This window comes from Anguilla rostrata, chromosome 3, assembly GCF_018555375.3.
Source record: "Anguilla rostrata isolate EN2019 chromosome 3, ASM1855537v3, whole genome shotgun sequence".
In the NCBI taxonomy this organism is placed as follows: domain Eukaryota; kingdom Metazoa; phylum Chordata; class Actinopteri; order Anguilliformes; family Anguillidae; genus Anguilla; species Anguilla rostrata.
Window position 1 is genome coordinate 56,857,239 of NC_057935.1, and position 17,600 is coordinate 56,874,838.

At 44.5% G+C, this 17,600-nt stretch overlaps 1 protein-coding gene across 7 annotated transcripts; it reads left to right on the plus strand.

Annotated features, from left to right (window-relative positions):
* The first annotated feature begins 938 nt into the window (after window positions 1–938).
* On the plus strand, window positions 939–14,531 carry LOC135251268 (zinc finger protein 271-like). Of its 7 annotated transcripts, XM_064328543.1 has the most exons (6): window positions 7,350–7,532; window positions 7,764–8,029; window positions 8,588–9,838; window positions 9,956–10,742; window positions 10,826–10,884; window positions 11,485–14,531. In XM_064328543.1, the coding sequence occupies exons 3-6, from the start codon at window positions 9,802–9,804 to the stop codon at window positions 12,726–12,728; spliced, it is 2,127 nt and encodes a 708-aa protein (XP_064184613.1). In that variant the 5' UTR covers window positions 7,350–7,532; window positions 7,764–8,029; window positions 8,588–9,801; the 3' UTR covers window positions 12,729–14,531. The 7 variants fall into 7 exon arrangements, with proteins under 7 accessions (XP_064184617.1, XP_064184611.1, XP_064184616.1 ...); XM_064328542.1 differs by lacking the exon at window positions 7,350–7,532 and having other exon boundaries at window positions 7,548–8,029; XM_064328544.1 differs by lacking the exon at window positions 7,350–7,532 and having other exon boundaries at window positions 7,548–8,029; window positions 9,762–9,838.
* Window positions 14,532–17,600: the final 3,069 nt, after the last annotated feature.

Here is a 17,600-nt window from a genome sequence, read left to right on the forward strand (position 1 = left end):
AAGTAGACAGATTTTTGTTCTCTTCTTTTATAAGTCAATCTGGATAATGTGTCCTTGGAGAGAGATTGTCATTCATAGTGCAAACACACACACACACACACACACACAAGCACACACGCATGCAAGAAATGAGCCACAATGAGAATAATGACCTCAATCCTGTATGCACACACACACACACACACACACACACACACATATATATATATATATATATATATATATACATATATATACACTGTATATATGTATATATATACATATACATTTACATATGCATACAGTCGGAGTTGGAAAGTCCAGGGGACAGAAGGTAAAAGTCCTGCCCTGTGTTTCTTCTGCCCATGAACTCAGCCGGCTGAATTCACTAAGAATTCACTAAGTTCTACCTCTCTGGCTGAGGAATTGTACAGATCAGCAAATCCAGGCGATTGGAACAAAGTACTGGGGTGGACTTTTACGATCTGAACCTGGACTTGCCACCTCTGTGTTTGCATTTATGAACATTTACATCTTTTGGCAAACGCTTTCTCCCGGAGCGACCTGGGGAAAGTGCTTCAGTGTTCAGTGTTTTTATTTTGCCGAAGGGAAGCGCCGGGTATATATATGTGTGTCCTTCATCCAGGTGTCCTCTGAACAGGTAGGCCTTCAGTACTGCATATGGTGGAAGATGATGAGTGTTGCTCTGGTGGCAATGGGTAGGTGTACCGATGCTTGAATGAGAGGATGGAAACCGCATGCAATACAGCGACAACATACAAACATATATAGCTTTGTTTTGTTAATTCACCACATGTAATTGTTATCTCATTTCTGTGTTGTTTTTGTGGTTTAGCTGCCCATTGCCTTGCTCCCTTTCTAACCCCCCCCCCCCCCCCCCCAAACGCCTTTGCAACATGCTCTTATTTTGAATTTCTGCGTCCGTATGGTATTCGCTCCCTTGTTGTGTCTGGGTCCTGTCGATTTACACTAGTCTGCAGCTGCAGGGCAATACTGCAAGACTGTTAGAGTTATAAGCATTTATAGCCGTTACACCGCGAATTTCTTCGCAGTCGTTCCAGTATTCAGCAACAGCAATGGAAGCGTTGAACTTCACAGAGACCGATACAATGGGTACGTATCAGTTTCTTTGTGGATGGAGTGTTTGACAATACTTAGCCTATGAGCTTGATTGAACCAACGGGAGATTCATTGCTGTCAGTTATGCGCGTAGGGTTGTAGTAACAGATAAAAGTAGAGAGTGTATTTTGCCTGTGACGGAAGTTGTCGTGCAACCTAAATCTTTCATAAGATTGCGGTATTGATGCGTGGTAGTTTCGATTCCATTGTCATTTGTGAGAAGTGGATTATAGCGCATGCTCTACGTTTTGCACTGCGGCAAATTTTCAATAACGGGACACCCTCCTTTTGTGCATTCGCTATCCGATGCCGGCCTCGAGGAAAGGTAGATCATGTCGGTGACCCATCAGTTTGAGGAGCTATTGGGCGTCATCTATTCTCGAGAGGAGACGCTGGAGTTGGGCTGTGGGATCTGCAGGGTGCAGTCCAGAAGTGTTGCATAACAACCAGACTCAAAACAATCCAGAACCCCCCGTCCGAACTGCATCTCTGTAAACCACCCTCCCCACAATTTCGCAATGTTGAATTCAACTTCAGTTGATGAGCTAGTGCATAGTAGCCTAGCCTATAATCCTAGTAGCCTATATAAATAATTCAACAAATAATTAAATGATTTTATCTGAAACATGATGGGTTAGGGATTTTTTCTGAGAGGCTATTCATAAGCAATATGACATGATTAGTGGCCGCTTTTTAAAATGTTTTGGGCACTTCATGCAGTGCAGGCTAGGCATAGTGAATGACTGTGAGTGGCAAGTTACACAAGGGGGCGACAAAGGTTAATCTTGTGTCATTCTCTATGTCTACGCTGCATAACCAAACAATTTTAATAAGTGAGACAGAGTGAGGTAAATTTGATTGAGTTATGGTTTCGTGCAATTTTCTTTAGTGCAATGACAAAAATGACCAAAATTGGTGCTAATTGTATGGTACAAACACGAGAAGGAACTCTTTTTTTTCTTCAGAGAATCACTGATTTTGGGCAGCATGATGGTACAGTGGGTAAGCACTGTCACCTCACTCCAAGAAGTTCTTGGATTGGAGTCTCGGCTTGGGGCCTTCCTGTGTGGAGTTTGCAAACTCTGGTGTAGGCCTAACCTATGTTTCCAAAGAGCATTGTTTTCACACTACTGTCTGAAGCTGGAGGTCGGTAACATACTCATTTTGCTGCCCAATGACAAAAATACCACGAACAGTAATTTGACCCTTTCTGAAAGTTCTCACCTACACCATTAAACATAAATTTTTTTTTCTCTTTTAGCCGCTGTTCCCTTCATGGAGGAGTGCAAGCCATCCTCTCTGTCCCTCGCCCCTATTAGAAGAGTGGTGGACTCCACCAAGTTGACTGACTCCATCAGCCAATCAGAATCCTTGCCTGGCTCTATGGAATGTTTAAGCTCCGCCTCTTCAGGTGGATGCGTGAAGGCTGAACCTGTGATCGACGGCACAGATTACACAGGGGTGGAGCCAAAAGCAAGACTGAACAGAAGTGACGACACAGAAGAGGGGACAGAGTGGAAGACTGCGTGTGGGATGACCAAGGAGGAAAAAGACAGACTATCCAACATGAAGGAGGAGGAAGAGGAAAAGGAGGAAGGTGGGGAGAGGCAGAGTGTGAAAATGGAGAGAGATGATGGTGTGAAATACAGTGAGGGACTTGAGAGAGAGCAGGAAAAAGTGAAGGATGAACAGCAGAGGAACGGTGTAACTGAGCAAACCTGTCAAACTCACAGATGTGAGAAGAAGGGAGGAAAATCAGAATATGGTCAACAGGAAGAGGCGGGGCTCTCCACTCTGGTCACTGCCTGCCTGCTGGAACAGCCAAGAGTGCTGATTTGCCGAATTAAAATCGCAGATATTTCGGTTTCTGTGTCGCCACCTCCTCCTCATCCCATGGCCAGTAAAGAAGACTGGGGAGTGAAAGTTCCACACACGCTGGAGGGAAGTTGTTCACTGAGGCGGAAGGGCCAGGTCATGACCCGGAAGAGAAAGATGATTGGCCAGTTGGAGACACCTCAGAAACAACTGCCAGCTTCATCAGAGAATAGGTAAGAGTGGTGATCTGGACTGGGTGTCTTTTCCTTACTAACCTTACACAGCTACATAATGTTCCTTTATTTGTCTTTTGCAGGTTATGCGTTGAAGCTTCCCATAAACCTCTCGTCATCTCCCCCAGGAACCAAAACACAGGTTAAAATCCCATCTTATCGTTTGAAGAAAGCTAGGAGAAAATTCTGCCCTGTGATAGATTGACGGCCTGTCCAGTGTGTCTCTCGCCCAATGCATGCTGGGATAGGCTCCAGCATGCCCCGCGACCCTGCTCAGGATAAGCTGGTATAGATAATGGATGGATGGATGGATGGATAGAAGAAAAGTAATTTATCTAACCAAAGAAAAGGAGGTTGAGCACACCGTTGTACACATTTGTATGTTTTTTTTCTTTAGTTGAGTCTTATGAAAGCCAAGATCTTGCTTGTCTGTTTCCTATGGGCCAAATATTTAATGTGCGCCTTCTCTCTCCTCAGAACAAACTTTTGAGGCATCGGCTCAGGTCTTTACCTGTACCGAGTGCCCATTTGTTCACACTGAAGAGCTGTATCTTCGCCAGCACATTGAGAAGGTTCACCCAGAGGAGCTCAGAGCGACTCTGAAGGTGTCTGAAGGAAGTGGAGGCGAGAACCTTTCCAACAGCAGAACACTTCAGCACCCCAAACCCACTAAGACAGTCTCCACCCCAACACAGGCCCACACAGGCACTTCAGGGGCCCACAGGTGCTCCCAATGTGGGAAGAGCTTCAAATTCAAGTCACTGCTGGCAAGACACCAGCGAGCTCACACAGGAGAATGCCCGTACCAGTGCTCCCAATGTGGGAAGAACTTCAAAACAAAATCAGGATTGACAATCCATGAGCGAATCCATACAGGGGAACGACCATACCAGTGCTGCCAGTGTGGAAAGAACTTTAAATCAAAATCAGGGTTAATAGTCCATGAGCAAATTCATACTGGAGAGCGCCCGTACCACTGCTCCCAGTGTGGGAAGAACTTTGGGCGCCTAAATTATCTGAAGGAACATGAGCGAACTCACACAGGGGAATGCCCGTACCAGTGCTCCAAATGTGGGAAAAACTTCAAAACAAAATCAGGATTGACTGTCCACCAGCGAATCCATTCAGAGGAACGACCATACCACTGCACCCAGTGTGGAAAGAACTTCAAATCAAAATCAGTATTGACAGAGCACCAGCAAACTCATACAGGGGAACGCCCGTACCACTGCTCCCAGTGTGGGAGGACGTTTGGGCGCTTAAATTGTCTGAAGGAACACCAGCGAACTCACACAGGGGAATGCCCTTACCAGTGCTCCCAGTGTGGAATGAACTTGAAATCAAAATCAGATTTGAGAGTCCACCAGCGAATCCATACAGGAGAACGCCCGTACCACTGCTCCCAGTGTGGGAAGAAATTCATCCGCTCATCACACCTAGTCAAACACCAGAGAATCCATACAGGGGAGCGACCATACCACTGCTCCCAGTGTGGGAAGAGCTTTTGTGTCTCAAGTGGTCTGATAATACACCAGCGAACTCATACAGGAGAGCGGCCATACCACTGCTCCCAGTGTGGGAAGAGCTTTTGTGTCTCAAGTGGTCTGATACTACACCAGCGAACTCATACAGGAGAGCGGCCATACCACTGCTCCCAGTGTGGGAAGAGCTTTGGGCAGTTAGCTTGTCTTAAGATACACCAGCGAACTCATACAGGGGAGCGTCCATACCACTGCTCCCAGTGTGGAAAGAACTTTGGGCAGTTAGCTTGTCTTAAGGTACACCAGCGAATTCATACAGGGGAACGCCCATACCAGTGCTCCCAGTGTGGGAAGAACTTCATTCACTCAGCACACCTGATCAAACACCAGCGAATTCATACGGGGGAGCTTCCATACCACTGCTCCCAGTGTGGCAAAAACTTTGGGAAGTTAAATTATCTTAAGGTACACCAGCGAAATCATACAGGGGAGCGCCCGTACCAGTGCTCCCAGTGTGGGAAGAATTTCATCCGCTCAGCACACCTGGGTGTTCACCAGCGAATCCATACAGGGGAGCGTCCGTACCACTGCTCCCAGTGTGGGAAGAGCTTCAGGTGGTTAACAGGTTTTAAGGAACACCAGCGAACTCATACAGGAGAGCGCCCGTACCACTGCTCCCAGTGTGGGAAGAATTTTATCCGCTCAGCACACCTGCGCATACACCAGCGAACTCATACAGGAGAACGCCCGTACCACTGCACCCAGTGTGGCAGGAAGTTTGGGCAGTTAAATAGTCTTCAGGTACACCAGCGAACTCATACAGGAGAACGCCCTTATCAGTGCTCCTCATGTGGAAAAAACTTCAAATCGAAATCAGGATTGATAGTCCACCAGCGAACTCATACAGGTGAACGCCCATACAGCTGCTCCCAGTGTGGGAAGAGTTTCAGGCAATTTAAAACCCTGAAGAAACACCAGCAAGCTCATACAAAGTAGCATCCATACCAGTGATCCCAGTCTGTGATGCATTTTAGTCAGCTACGTGTTTTCACACTGCATTAGAGACTCACAAAGCGGATCTTATAGTGCTATAAAAAAAAAAAAAAAATTTGCCCGTTACGTCCCTCCGCCTCAGGTGTGGGCGCTGGCCGTTTGGACACATGCGTTTGTCTTGTTACAGGTAATTGAGAGCACCTGTGGTGGTGCCCTTTTAAGAAGCCTGGAGTCGGCTTCTAAAGAAGGGGGCTTTTTCTCCTCACCTCTCGACCACGGCCGGGCCTTGATTTTATCTTGTGTTTTACAGCTACTTTGGTGTCTCTTATGTGTAGTAAAATAAAGTTATTGGTTATTTTTGGGAAACCTTGGTTTTGGCTTCATTATGTTTGCGGGTGCTGGAGAGCAACCGTAACAGCCCCCTTCCTGATTTCCTCTTGTATTGCAAATTTGTCACACTCAGTGTTGTTTTCGTCAACTGAAATTAAGACTTGCTCTTTCTTCAACACCCAGTTTTTTGATTAGAACGACGAAGACGATAACGTGACAAAAGTGCCTTTTTGGAATGATAACAATGATTCATTCATTTTTCATTATAAATTAGTAAAATAAATATTATATTTGCATATTCTCAGTGGGAGCAGGTGAACTAGGCCAAAAATCGACTGTCTGAACACGGGGGCGCTTGTATTCCTATACTCGCTGTGGCTTCAAAGCCCAGATTCAGATTCTCCAGTTCACGGCAGTGACCGTGATTGCAGCACCGAACACAGAAAACGAAAAAGGGTTCGGTAAAGGAGCATGCACGTTGACCGCATGCAGTTCTGTGACTTGGACAGATCGATGGATGTCCATGCTTTCAAAGTTGCTTTAATGCATTTAATGCTGCAAAAAAAGAACAGAAGAAAGTAGAGGCTTGTCGCAGTGTTTGGTATAGTAGGTGGCAAATGGTGCGTAAGCCAAGACAGGTGTAGTTTTTGCCACATCACCAATACTGGCACTTTGTAATTGGAATTTAAAAATAAGTGAAAGTGCATCTGCAGAGTTTTCGCATTGACATTATTAAATAAATATAAACAAATTATATTCACGTTATGCTTAATACCATTCGGTATAACCAGTTCTGCTCAGCTGCCTGTAGGTGAGTTATAAAATAATTTGCAATGCGAAGCTGCACATTTTTTCAGCATTATTTAAATTTGTGGATACATGTACTCTTCGTTCTCTGCTCTGACACTTGGGAGAATATTCACTGCAAAGATCACACAACGCAAGAAGTTTACTCGGGTTGTACAGCAGCAATGACTTCAGTTCAAATAAAATGTTGGGGCCATACAATGGATGGATGGACTGCATTTATATAGCGCTTTTATCCAAAGCGCTTTACAATTGATGCCTCTCATTTGCCAGAGCAGTTAGGGGTTAGGGGTTAGGTGTCTTGCTCAAGGACTTTAGATTACATTACATTCACTTTAGAACTCAAAAATTACAACTACAATTTCATACATTTAGTGGCACAGAACCTTTTTTTGGTCGATTCTAGTTCCCCCACACGTATAATCATTTTAACTTTCAAATGGTACAGCATTCCTGTGTTATTTGTGTGGTCTAATTGCCCTACTCGCTTTCTATCCCTTTTCTCGCGAAAGTCTCCGCAATAGACTTTTATTTTGAATTATTTGTGTCCGTTTGACATTCGCTCCCTTGTGGCCTTTCCTGACGGGGTATGGTCGTGGCTCGCTCCAGTTCACAGGTCACGCTCGTCAGCAGTTGCTGAAAAATATGTGGTTAAATGCATTTATATTTGTTTTAACGCGAATATCTTAACAGCCATTGCAGTATTTAGCAACGTCAATGAAAGCTCTGAACTTTACTGCGAACGACACCAGGGGTATGTATCAGTGTCTTTGTTGACTGAGTGATTGACAAAACGAGTGAGTTTGGTTCGACCAACCAACAGAGATTAACTAGTTTATGTTTATGCGTGTATGGCTCTACTGACAGCTAAAAGTAGAAAAATATGTTTTTACTGTGACGGAAGTGGTTGTTAGAAGGCAATGCATATCCACATAAGATTGCGTTGTTACCTGGTCAAATTTCCACGCTTTGCACATGTTTGCAGGAACTGACCCTTCGCTAAGCCCCTCCCTAGAACGGCCATTGTCCAATCCTAGGTGAGCAACCGTAACTCGACGCGAGAGGTCTGGCAAACTTTTTTCAGCCGAAATCGTGTACTTAAGGAACCTGAAACTCCGACAGTAGGTTTTTGCGTTTCCAAAGCCAAAAACACAAGAGGAGAGATGCAGGATGTGGATTAAACAGTGTGGGAGACCTCATTCACAGCTAAATCCTTCCAAAATCACTAAGAACACCTTCGTCTGCTCTAAGGTAAGATGCTAACGTTAGCTAGCAGACAGCAAAGCTGACTGAATAATAGCTAATTATACATAAAAAATAAACTAATGACTGACAGCATTCCCTCCAATCTTTCTTTCTAAGAATCTCTTTTTTTATTGTTTTAAACGTGGATGCTCCGTTTGGGCAAGGATCAGCTCGGAAGTATCCTGGAATATACTATGCGCGTAATGTAAATTTTCTGGTAGTAGAGTCGTTGTTATTTATCCGTCTACACAACTTCGGATGTGTTCCTTATTTTCTTGTGCATGAGGTGGCAACCCTAGCCATAGGTTGCAGGACCGAGACGCTTTCTAACAGGCAAGATCTTTGTAGCATTTTGTGAACGGACGGCCCACGCCTGATTATCCAAATCCTGTAGCTGCTCTCCCAGCGCCTGTCCGGAAGAGAGAACATGAAGGGGGGCTGTCGAAGAACTCCAATAAAACGGAAGACAAATTAATATTTAATGAAGAGATTTATTAAAGTACATGCGTTTGTGATAGTTACATGTTTAAAATTATAACAAAATAAAACATTTGTTATGCACAGAACCAGATGTGATGTTCAAGATTCTGCACAAGCCTGCACCTCAAACACCATTGAGGGAAACGCATCAGAACAAAGGGAAACTCAACAGTGTGTTATGGATACTGACAATGTTAAGTGTTTTACCAAGTATTCATTTTTTTTATGCCTTGTTCAAATTAATGCTGGCATTTGTTAATGAAGTAGTCAAATAAAAAACAGTATAGCTTGTTTTTCATATCCTCCCACTTTACTGCATCAAAAGCCGCGTTTCCACCGCAGGAACTAGGGTCTATTTTATTTTACCCCCCAAAAGGTTCCTGCTCGGGGGGTAGTACTTTCCAAAAGTACAGGAACCTTTGGGGTGGGGCGCAAGCACTGAAAATTTCTGATTGGTCGACTACTTGCAGTGTTATTTTTTTTACTTTCAGCCGCCATGTTTAAAAATCTCCAGCCGCAAAACGATTTATTTTCATAATAACTTAAAATCAAACTTGTATGTTATGCGGCGCAGTAGCCTAGTTTTGGTTATAGCCTGCCAACGTCTTGGAATTATAACGTGTGCTCTTCTGTTCTTTTCTTGCTTTAGTATTCGTTTTATAAAATGCTAAGCATTCGTGCTGGGACAGCATATTACGTACCAAAACATTCAAACGGATTAATTCGGTTGCTGAATATTTTCTTCCGGATTTTCTTTGTTAGCCCGTTGTAATTGACTCAAAACGTTTGATACAGTTATGTGAGCTATGCGGTAGTTCTGCGTAATTCATTTCCACAAAAAGACCAAGAAGACTATGGACTAATAATTTATGGTGCATGGTTCGCATCTGGAGGGCACACTTCGCTGCTCGGCTAGCAGTAACTTCGAAGGAAAGCAAACGGTAGCTGTACCACTGCTAATTTAAATTTTCACGCAAGTCCGAGTTTTCGTTCTATTCTTGTCATTTTGCGATTAGCCTATATGGAATTGACGATGAGAAAATAATCAAACAGCAAATTGTTTACAATGTGTGCATGTTTTCTGCTGTTGTGCCAGTTATATTGGAAATGTGAATGCATTCTGTCGCCTCGGATGTCAAGACATGAAAGTGAATGTTAGCATAAAAACATAATGAATGTGTTTGAGAGAATATATAAAACAGTTACAATCTGACTATTGGCCTGTTATATCCTATTTGTTGCATAACAACGGTCCAAGTTCAACTACCAACGACAGTTTTGCTTGACAACGGTAAAATATGCCCGAACGGCTGCAGAAGAATATTTCAATTCCAGGTGATTAAATCGATAAAGATCAATCAATTCAACAGTAACCATATATAGTCATTGTTTGTAACCCGTTGTATATAAGTGGAATAAGAATTAAGAATTAATTTCTTAATTCTCTTTTAGCCGCTGTTCCCTTCATGGAGGAGTGCAAGCCGTCCTCTCTGTCCCTGCCCCCTATTAGAAGAGTGGTGGACTCCACCAAGTTGACTGACTCCATCAGCCAATCAGAATCCTTGCCTGGCTCTATGGAATGTTTAAGCTCTGCCTCTTCAGGTGGATGCGTGAAGGCTGAACCTGTGATTGACGGCACAGATTACACAGGGGTGGAGCCAAAAGTAAGACTGAACAGAAGTGACGACACAGAAGAGGGGACAGAGTGGAAGACTGCGTGTGGGATGACCAAGGAGGAAAAAGACAGACTATCCAGCATGAAGGAGGAGGAAGAGGAGGAGGAGGAAGGTGGGGAGAGGCAGAGTGTGAAAATGGAGAGAGATGATGGTGTGAAATACAGTGAGGGACTTGAGAGAGAGCAGGAAAAAGTGAAGGATGAACAGCAGACGAACGGTGTAACTGAGCAAACCTGTCAAACTCACAGATGTGAGAAGAAGGGAGGAAAATCAGAATATGGTCAACAGGAAGAGGCGGGGCTCTCCACTCTGGTCACTGCCTGCCTGCTGGAACAGCCAAGAGTGCTGATTTGCCGACTTAAAATCGCAGATATTTCGGTTTCTGTGTCACCACCTCCTCCTCATCCCATGGCCAGTAAAGAAGACTGGGGAGTGAAAGTTCCACACACACTGGAGGGAAATTGTTCACTGAGGCGGAAGGGCCAGGTCATGACCCGGAAGAGAAAGATGATTGGCCAGTTGGAGATACCTCAGAAACAACTGCCAGCTCCATCAGAGAATAGGTAAGAGTGGTGATCTGGACTGGGTGACTTTTCCTTACTAACCTTACACAGCTACATAATGTTCCTTTATTTGTCTTTTGCAGGTTATGCGTTGAAGCTTCCCATAAACCTCTCGTCATCTCCCCCAGGAACCAAAACACAGGTTGAAATCCCTTCTTATCGTTTTCTCAAAGAACCAGCCGAACCCCGTAGGTTTGACATCACAATTTCCAGTCTGAGCCTTTTCCACTAAAAGGAAAGACATGTAGTCATTTATCTAACCAAAGAAAAGGAGGCCAAGTACACAGGTGTACACATTTCTGTTTTTTTATGGTTATGTCTCAGCTTTTTTTTTTTTTTTTTGTTAGGCTTGAGAGATAACTCACTATGGCAAAGGAGTGTTTCGCTCAAAGAGGTTGTTTTAGCAGGAGAGAATACTTTTATTTGCCTCAAACTATGGGAGGAGATATGCAATGAGACTAAGACTTTTATTGGCCGTAATGTCAGGTCCTTCATGACATCATGAAGCAGCTGGACCTAGTAGCTCAGAGCTCAGGAATAAATTGAACTCCACCCATTCAATCTGCACAGAGGAACTGATGGAAATGTTTAGACAGATAGAAGTTGATATTGAAATGCAATTGATTTCTCCTACTGTCGCTAATGCTTAATGCATACCGTAATAACCCCATACAGTGTAGTCTGCAGCCATTCACGGATGTATCTTTATGGTCACTTTAATCTGCACCCTCTCTCTCCTCAGGACGGACTTTTGAGGCATCGTCTCAGGTCTTTGCCTGCTCCCAGTGCCCATTTTTCCACAGCGAACAGCTGAATCTTCACCAACACATTGAGAAGGTTCATCCAGAGGAGCTCAGATGGACTCTGAAGGTGTCTGAAGGAAGTGGAGGCGAGAAGCTTTCCAAAAGCAGAACACATCAGCACCCCAAACCCACTAAGACAGTCCCCACCCCAACACAGGCCCACCCGGGCACTTCAGGGGCCCACACATGCCCCCAGTGTGGGAAGAGCTTCAAATTCAAGTCAATGCTGACAAAACACCAGCGAGCTCACTCAAGAGAGCGTCCATACCACTGCTCCCAGTGCGGGAAGAGCTTCAAGTACTCAGCTTGTCTGAAAGCACACCAGAAAACTCACACGGGGGACTCCCCGTACCAGTGCACCCAGTGTGGAAAAACCCTCATATCAAAATCAGGATTGAAAAACCACCAGCAAATTCACACAGGGGAACGGCAGTACCACTGCTCCCAGTGTGGGCTGAGTTTCACCCAATTGTCAAATCTGAACAAACACCAGCGAATCCATACAGGGGAGCGTCCACACCACTGCTCCCAGTGTGGGAAGAATTTCAGGGAATTTGCAGACCTGATCAGGCACCAACGAGTCCACACAAGAGAGCGTCCATTCCACTGCTCCCAGTGTGGGAAGAGCTTCAGGTGCTCACGTTATCTGAAAGCACACCAGAAATGTCACACGGGGGAATCCCCATACCAGTGCACCCAGTGTGGAAAAACCTTCATATTAAAATCAGGATTGAAAATCCACCAGCGAAGCCATACAGACGATCGGCCTTACCACTGCTCCCAGTGTGGAAAGAACTTCAAATTAAAACCATCATTGATGGTCCACCAGCGAACTCATACAGGGGAACGCCCATACCACTGCACCCAGTGTGGGAAGGGGTTCGGCACCTCGACACAGCTAGCCACACACCAGCGAATACATACAGGGGAGCGTCCATACCACTGCTCCCAGTGTGGGAAGAGCTTCATGTACTCAACGTGTTTGAAGGAACACCAGAAAACTCACACGGGTGAATCCCCATACCAGTGCACCCAGTGTGGAAAGAATTTCAACCGCTCAGCACACCTGACTAGGCACCAGAGAATCCACACAGGTGAACGTCCGTACAGCTGCTCCCAGTGTGGGGAGAGCTTCAGGTGGTCAAATATTCTGAAGGCACACCAGCAAGCTCATACAAAGTAGCATCCATACCAGTGATCCCAGTCTGTGATGCATTATGGTCAGCTACGTGTTTTCATACATGCGTGTAAGATGCGCTCCTGCAGGTGGCCTTGCCTCAGAACTGGAGTTGGTCCCTGGGCGCAGCACAAGAGAGGCAGCTGCCCACTGCTCCTAGGTAACTAAGGAAGGGTCAAATGCAGAGGACAAATTACCCCACGGGGTTCAGTATAGTATTTCTTCTATTAACGAGACCATACGGGTTCATATTCTGACACTATGGCCCAGGAGAAGAGCCATTCAGTTTAGTGCTGCCCTCAGTGTGGGAAACTATTAAGCTTTTATCAGGGAACACGCATACATCATAGGGGGACTCACAAAGGGGATCTTATGGTGCTGTAAAGGAGTATTTTCCCCCTTCCTGATGTCCTCTTTTGTAAAGCGGTTTCGGTTTCAGATCCTTAGGCAAAATGTAATATTAGACCAAGGGAAACCTTAGTAAACACTACTCGTGATTTCATTTATTAAGGGATATGTTATGAAACACCCATATCACCAATGTGAAAACTAATTTACTCAATCAGCCAGTTGAACTAATGCATTTGATAATTGCATGCAACTGATTGAACACAGCTAGGCTTGATTGTAGCCAGCCTTGATCAATCTAAACCTCACTCATATTGAACATTACCATCACAATAAAGTAGTCCCCGCAAAGTTACTACAAACACACTATGCCACGATCAAAAGAAATTCCCTGAGAAGAGATGAGGGGAAAAAAAGTTGTTGAAGTATATCAGTCTGGTTACAAAACCGTATCTAAGGCTCTGGGACTCCACTGATCCACATTAAGAGCCGTTATCTGCAAATGGACAACACTTGGAACGGTGGTGAATTTTCCCAGGAGTCGCTGGCCTGCCAAAAATTTCTCAAGGGCCCCAGTGACCGCTCATCCAGATGGTCACAAAAGATCCCAGACGAACATACAAAGAATTGCAGTTCTTTCTGGCCTCAGATAAGGTCGCCGTTTATGACAATAAGAAAGAGACTGGGCAAAAATGGGATACATGAGAGCGAAGGGTGGAAACCACCGCTAGCAAAGAGAAGCTTCAGTGCTCAGCTCACAATGGAAAAAAGCACCTGGATGATCCCCCAACTTTCTGGGATAATGTTCTATGGACGAATATGTAAAAATTGGAACTTTTTGGACGACACAGACGTGGCGTAAAGCAAATACAGGATTTTGCACGACAAACATACCAACAGTCAAACGTGGTGTTGGTTGTGTGATGGTGTGGGGATGCTTTGCTGCCTCGAGAACTGGACAACTTGCCGTTATTGAAGGAACCGTGATTTCTGCTCTGTGCCAGAAAATTTGTAAATAGAATGTCCGGTCGTCTGTCCATGAACTGAAGCTGAAGCATAATTGGGCTACGCAGCAAGACGGTGATCCCAAACATAAAATGAAGTTCACATCTGAATGGCTGAAAAGAAACAAAATAAAAGTTTTGGGAGTGGCCTACTCAGAGTCCTGAGTTGAACCCAGCAGAGCCTTCGGTGATGGGACCTGAAGCGAGCAGTTCGCGTTCGAAAACCAACGGATTTGTCTGAATTAAAGCAGTTCTGCAAAGAAGAGTGGGCTAAAATAACTTGACAGCGCTGTGAAAGACTGATATCAAATTAAAGGAAGCGTTTGGTTGCATTTTGTGCTGCTGGGGGTGGTGGTACAACCAGTTATTAAGTTTAAGGGGGAAATAACTTTTTCACATGGGTGATATGGGTTTTTGATTACTTTTTTCCTTAAATAAATGAAGCAATTAAACAACATATCTTTTGTGTTTACTCGGGGTCCCTTTGTCTAATATTACATTTTTGTCTATATATCTGAAGCCATTTAACGTGACAAATGGGCAGGAATAGACAAGAGGCAAATACTTTTTCACGAGACTGAAGTCTAAGGTTTTTGGTCATCTGTTTCCACCTTCATAATGAGGTGTGATTGGAAGCAGAAATTATGATTTTTAAGAAGCACAAATTACTTCCCGGTCCCATCGATCTGTTCTGGTGGAAGTGTGTGTGTGTATATTGCAGTTGTGTTCTGGGAGCGATGCTGACATCCATTTTTGTAAGTTTCTCTGGGTAAGAATGTTTGTAAAAGTAATTGCAGTGTGATGTGATGTGATGCACTTGCTCCTGCTGCAGTTTTTGAGGTATTGTGTCTGACCTGAGCTGAGTTTGCAATGCAGAACTGTACAATAAAACACAGAACTACAGAAAGGATGGGCGAGGGTTTGGATTGTTTATATTGTTGCAGCTCTGGATTGAAGCGAACGTTTAGCCAGGGTTGCGGGTTTTCACTGAGCACGTGCTGCTTATTAACCGCTGTACTGGGCTGGGGTGGCACGGTGGTGCAGTGGGTAGTAGTTTGAATCTCGTCTTGGGGCCTTTCTGTGTTGGGTTTGCATGTTCTCCCCGTGTCCGTGTGGGTTTACTCCCACAGCCCACAGACACGCGGGTGAGGTTAATTGGAGACTCTAAATTGCCCATAGGTATGAGTGTGTGAGTGAATGGTGTGTGTGCCCTGCGATAGATTGGCGGCCTGGCCAGGGTGTATTCCTTCCTCTCTCAATGCATGCTGGGATTGACTCCCCCCGCGATATAGATAATGGATGGATGTACTGGGCTATGCAGGAACAGGCATGGAATTAGGCACGTTCTGTTTTATTTTTTTATTTTATTTTTTTATTACAGCACCTAGTCTACCGTCAAGGCTGATGGGAACAGTTCTATCTAGCAAATCTATAGTTTTTCACATGCCATAGTCATTGCTATGTGACGTCTCCTCCTTTTAATTCTTTTACTTTACCAGAGTAACGCTTAATACTCACTGTCAACCCATAGTAACATAAACCAGTGGTCCAGTGTAAAGAATGTAAATTTGCTGGAAGGAATACCACTTTAAATCTCCACCAGTTTTTTTTTTTTTAAATTTGGGAAAGATGTTAGTTGTGTCACAGCTAATGCCGCAAACTAACATCGTTCTCAGCTAACAAATGTAGAGGGGACTGTGAGTATGTGCCATTTGGCTACTGTGCTGCTTAAAAATGATTCATGTGTGTCTATACTCGAGCCCTTTGGGTCCACATTGCTATGTCAGGCAATTCTAGGTTAATGGATACATCTGTTTCTGAGCTAATAGATTAATTTGGAGACATAGTGAGCAGAACAGCAGTGAGCAACCTGTAATGCAGTCAAGAGGAGATCAACATCGACTTTTTGAATTATTAAATCAAAAGTGTACTCGGTTTGTACAAAAACCCTGCACTGTCATTTCCAGTTATTCTTCTTTTTAAAAAAATATAATTGCATGTGGATAACGATGTAATCCAGTTACTATATCTACTAATGTATACTCATGTTCTTTGAAGGCAGGTCTAAGGGGAACATGGGGTACTTGTATCATTGTAATCCGGTTCCAGTTAAGGTACAAGAAGGGTTTGTGGAAGATGAACAACGGCTCTGTTGTTCAAAATCATAACCTTCAGAATTTCCACATTTGCACAAGCAGTTCACTTGACTTCCAGAATTGGAATATAACGCATTTTTCATAGTTTCTTGTGTTAAATCGGACAAATAGTATTATTATAAAATCTTTATTTATTAGCATTTTTCCACATTTACAAATGAGTGGATTGACTGAGCTAATTATGAAAATGAAGGCACAGAACTATATCGTGTGCAAGTTGAATTGTACCTTTTTTTGTCATTATTATTCTTTTTTTTAGGAATTACCTGGAGAAAATGTGTCTCTGGCCACAATCCCCTGTTAAAACAAATTTGAATATGTATGAATGTACATGCATACGAGGTGTATGAACATACGTATAGGTCTAGGCTATATGTATAATTAGTTCTTCAAACAGTAATTCACAAAATGAATATGAATGTGTAATGCAACACATAATTGCTGCTGGAAGACATATGTTAGTAGATATCAGGCACAAGGCGAGGCCAAGGGTAACATATATTCTGGTCAAACAGATTATTTACCTGCGGCTTAATTAACCATCCCCATCCTCCGGTGAGCTTACCCAGTTTAGGACACTGTGTCTCCAGTTCTCCTTCAGTCTGTACCAGAATGTCGACAGCTGAAAGCTGTATGTGTGGGGAATGAAGACAGCACAGCACAGGCGAGGTTACCTGTATGGGGAATGAGGAAAGCACAGCACAGGTGAGGTTACCTGTGTGGGGAATGAAGAAAGCACAGCACAGGTGAGGTTACCTGTGTGAGAGGAGTGAGGGACGTGGGGCACAGGTGAGGGTACCTGTGTGAGAGGTATGAGGGAGAAACAGCACAGGTGAGGGTACCTGTGTGAGAGGAATGAGGGAAACACAGCACAGGTGAGGTTACCTGTGTGAGAGGTATGAGGGAAACACAGTACAGGTTAGGGTACCTGTGTGAGAGGAATGAGGGAAGCACAGCACAGGTGAGGTTACCTGTGTGAGGAGTGAGGGAAGCACAGCACAGGTGAGGTTACCTGTGTAAGTGGCAGACGTGTAGTTAGATGGGAACGCAGCACAGTGAGGTTACCTGCGTGGGCTGAGACCTGTGCTTGGATAATGCTCGTGAGCTCCAGCCATTGCTGAGCGGGTTCTCTCTCGCTACCGCTCGGCTGGGGACTCCAAGGTCACCGTGACAACGGCAGTGCAGGCAGACAGAGTGACGCCTCTGATGTGCTGCATAGCAATGTCTGCGTGTTCTCTTATGCCTGCGGTGCTGGTGTGTGTGTGTGTGTGTGTGTGCGCGTGCGCGTGTGTGTGCGCCTGTGTGCACCTGTGTGTGCGCCTGTGTGTGCGTGTGCGCCTGTGTGTGTGTGTGTGTGTGTGTGTGCATGC